General features: G+C 36.0%; 2 protein-coding genes across 2 annotated transcripts; both read right to left on the minus strand.

Moving 5' to 3' along the window:
* Positions 1-1,438: 1,438 nt before the first annotated feature.
* LOC110717053 lies at positions 1,439-2,618 on the minus strand. The gene is made up of 3 exons (XM_021895689.1): positions 2,294-2,618; positions 1,694-1,761; positions 1,439-1,459 (listed from the first exon to the last, which is right to left on the minus strand). Exons 1-3 carry the CDS (start codon positions 2,616-2,618, stop codon positions 1,439-1,441), a joined length of 414 nt encoding a protein of 137 aa, XP_021751381.1.
* LOC110717087 (protein ALP1-like) lies at positions 2,463-3,526 on the minus strand. The gene is made up of 2 exons (XM_021895733.1): positions 3,123-3,526; positions 2,463-3,055 (listed from the first exon to the last, which is right to left on the minus strand). The coding sequence occupies exons 1-2, from the start codon at positions 3,375-3,377 to the stop codon at positions 2,822-2,824; spliced, it is 489 nt and encodes a 162-aa protein (XP_021751425.1). The 5' UTR covers positions 3,378-3,526; the 3' UTR covers positions 2,463-2,821.
* Positions 3,527-4,008: the final 482 nt, after the last annotated feature.

A 4,008-nucleotide genomic window follows, 5' to 3' on the forward strand; every position in this document is an offset into this window, starting at 1 on the left:
TATCTAAACACTCTAAAGTCATCAACTTTAATTATTTTTTGTAATTTAAAGTTTGTTAGTGCATAAAATTATAAATTTTATTTTTTTAACTAAACTAGTACAAATAAATAATAAAAGTTTTGAATATGGAAGTACAACAAAGCCTACAAATATTAAAAAAAAGTACAATCCAAGTTCCAACAAAGTTTAAGTTAACATACCAATGTCCAAAACACACAATATTGAAAATTATACTAGAGTTAAATTATAAAACTAATCAACTTCAATAGTCTCGCGTTGATCTTTGTTTTGCTCATCTTCATCTTCTTCGTCTTCATAATTGGGATCTTGAGGTGAGAAAATATTTGATCCGCCTTGATAAATATGTTGAGATCTAAAGTTATTAGCTAGATTCGACGGAGAACACAGAATAATTATCACAAGAGCTTTTTAAGAACTAATTAATTCAAGCATAATTCAAATTCAAGAAATTAGTACTCCAATCCAGAAATTAATACTCCAATTTCTAGAAATTAAGAACCCTAAATTGAAAATGCTGACAATTGAAAATTAGAACTCAAGCACATCTTACGGTCTTACCTCAAAAGCCGCTTAAATGGAGGAGAGAGAGCTCAGAAGGCGCTTCAATGGAGAACACTGAAGGCGCATCAATGGAGAACTCAGAAGGCGCTTCAATGGAGAACTCAGAAGGCGCATCAATGGAGAACTCATAAGGCGCTTCAATGGAGAACTCAGAAGGCGCTCAAAAGGTGTGGAAGATTGAGATGGAGAAATTAAAGAAATGAAAATCTGAGAAGGAGAGTAAGGAAGAGGGAGTGACCAAGTGACGACTGTTAGGATAAACCGAGAAAATGAGAAATGAAAAGACTTAGGCTGTTAGGGTTTAGGTTTAATTTGATATTCTGAAAATAAAAAAATTGGACACCTCTTTTTTACGGGCCGGGCCGGCGCAGCTCGCGGGCCAGACCTGCTGCCCATACCCGCCCAGAATTTTTTCAGGCCTATTTTCCCTTGCCCAAACCCGCATTTCGGGCTCAAAAATTCTGCCCAAACCCGGGCAAATTCCGGGCCGGCCGGGCCATACTTGATCATGTCTAATTTGGATGGCTTTGAGCTGCTCCTGCTGCACTCAATCTTTCTTTTGCTCTGATGGCTTCTGTCAAAATTATGTCCTAAAATTATCTCCCTTGCAACCTATTCCCCTCCCTGCCCCCCTTCCCTGCACACTGCCCCTAACCCCTAGCTGAACACCTACCCCTCTCCCCCTGTCACCTATTCCCCTCCCTTCCCCCTTCCCTTACACACACTGCTTCTCTCCCTACTTCTCTCATAATCACTATAAGTAGTGCCTTTGAAGAAAAGCACTACTTCAGAAAAAATAAATCTTAATTTGGACTATCATCAAAACTCGTGAAATCTGGACAGAAACTATTCTAGATCATTTACATGGATGAAACACCTATATCAAGCAGCATATTATCACAGAATCAGAAACTTAATTGACAACCAGATTAATGCAGAAGCAGTGGCAGTGAGTTAACAGCAATTATAGAAGACTAAAGAGGGTGCAGACTACATATGAGCTCAGGTCATATGAGCTGTCCAGCAGCAGTTCTACATTGGCCTTTAATAGCATTACAATCTTCAGAAGAAGAAAAAAATGAACAAAGAGGAATGAAATAGCAGTTCATACCTTCACCCATTCATCGTAAACGACCTTGTCTACTTTCAACAATTTCTTTTCAGCATCCCATCCATATCCTGAGGTGGATAGCATTTCTGTAAATGCACTATATTTCTCCGACCAATGCTTGATCCTCGATTGACTCAATGTGGGGAACCGCTCTCAAGCCACAATTAGGAAGTACACCATTGATCATCTCTTCCAACTTATTCATGTAATCATTCTTAAACCCATTCTCACACTTTCACTTCGGATCGCAACTCAACTCATGCAAATATCTTATTAGAACCGCATCTCCTTCATATGTCCAATACCTTTTATTTTTACCTCATCCTTGATTGCTAGCCTCGATCCTAAACAAATTGTAGATTAGAAATGAATATAAAATAAGTTAAATTAGAAATGAACATAACATAAGGCAGATTAGAAATAACAGAAGGCAGATTAGAAATAAACAGATAAGAAGGCAGATTAGAAATGAACAGAACAAAAGGCAGATTCAAAGTGGCAGTGGCTTCAAAATGAACAAAAACTGAAAAATACACCTATATATATAATGTAATCGAAGGGAAAAAAAATCATACATTTTTTGCTATTGACCATGTCTACCTCTCGCCCTCCAATCATTAAACATATCTTGGTCTAATTTGTTTCTAAAATTGGTCCAGTGATCTGAAGTAGCAACACTTGTAATAAATTCCCTTTCATCATTGGAATCTCTTTCGGAATCATCATCGGATTCATTCAATTCATCTTCATTTATATCATCTCTAGGCATGAATTTTCTAATTAGATTATGCAATAAGCAACAAGCCATCACGATACGTCCATGAGTTCTTATAGGGAAAAATGAAGGACTTCTAAGAATACTCCATCTTCCTTTAAGTAGGCCAAAATATCTCTCAATCACATTTCGCGCCCTAGCATGTTTCATGTTATAGAACTCCTCGGCACTTTCGGGTTGTCGATCCGTCCATTCTTTTAAATGGTATCTTTGACCTCTATATGGAGCAAGAAAGCCCTCACAATTCGTATATCCCGCATCAACCAAATTATAATTACCTTCAAAGTTATTAAAGAAAAGGATTACTACCTACCAAAACTAAAAAAACTTATACACTCACAAAAGAATGAGCTTCACTTACCTCGAGGTACCCTAAAACCATTTGGGCTAGAGAGAGCATAGCGAAGTACACGCATATCATGGGTTGAACCTTCCCAACCAGGAAGAACATAAATAAATTGCAAATTGGGTGCACAAACACCCAATACATTCATAGCAATTGTTCCTTTTCTTGTTCTATACTTTGTTCGTTCTTGTGAAGGCACATTTACATTAATGTAAGTCCCATCTAATGCCCCTAAACAATTCTACAAAAATAAGAAAAAATATTAAGAAAATCCTACCAAAATTTAGGTGCTTAGAAAAGACCAATACCTTGAAAAATTTCCACCTTTCATCTTCACAATCATCCAATATTGGTGTGGGATTGTAAAGTAATACTTCGTGTAATTTGAGAAAAGCCCTTAGACAAAGGTGAAATTGTCGGCTCACGGTTTCTCCACTTCTAAAGAAATATTGTCCAATAGACCTATTCTCCTTATGGTGAGCCAACGTGTATAAAAACATGGCTACGATCTCTTGAAACGACATGTTTTTTGTTCCACTCAAACCCTCAATGTCTCTAAGCATCTCACAAATAATATTGAAAGTTTTTCTATTAACGCGAAACTCACTGTTGCATTTCACATCACTCTCTCTATAAAGCCCTCTCAAAACTAATATTCGTAGCAACTTTTTGTTTCTTTTTCTTTCTTTCAATTGAACACCCTTTATTGTAACAACACAAATCATATGCCACATCCAATACATCATCAAAATAATAATAACCATTGAAATTACTAGTTGTATTTGTTTTAGCTTTTTCTTCCTTATGGAACGCATAAGTCGAGGCATTGTAGAAACCTTGAAAAACCAGTCCAAAAAATATACAATAGTATCAATATATTACCCATCAAAAACCATTAAAATACAAGAAACAGAGAAAATAAATCGCAATTGAACCTGATAAACAGCAAAACAACAGCAATCAACAAAGAATGCTCCACCAATCACGCAGATTAGCAAATAAAACATTGTAATTATATCAATATCTAGTTAATCAACAAAGAATGCTCCACCAATAACGCAGATTAGCAAATACAACATTGTAATTATATCTAAATCAGAGTCATTGATATTGTCGAGCAAGTATAGCAATAATCAACAATTATAGCAATAATAGCAATATATAATTATATACCATCAAATTCAGCAGAAAATC

Source organism: Chenopodium quinoa, unplaced genomic scaffold, assembly GCF_001683475.1.
Source record: "Chenopodium quinoa cultivar QQ74 unplaced genomic scaffold, ASM168347v1, whole genome shotgun sequence".
Classification (NCBI taxonomy): Eukaryota; Viridiplantae; Streptophyta; class Magnoliopsida; order Caryophyllales; family Amaranthaceae; genus Chenopodium; species Chenopodium quinoa.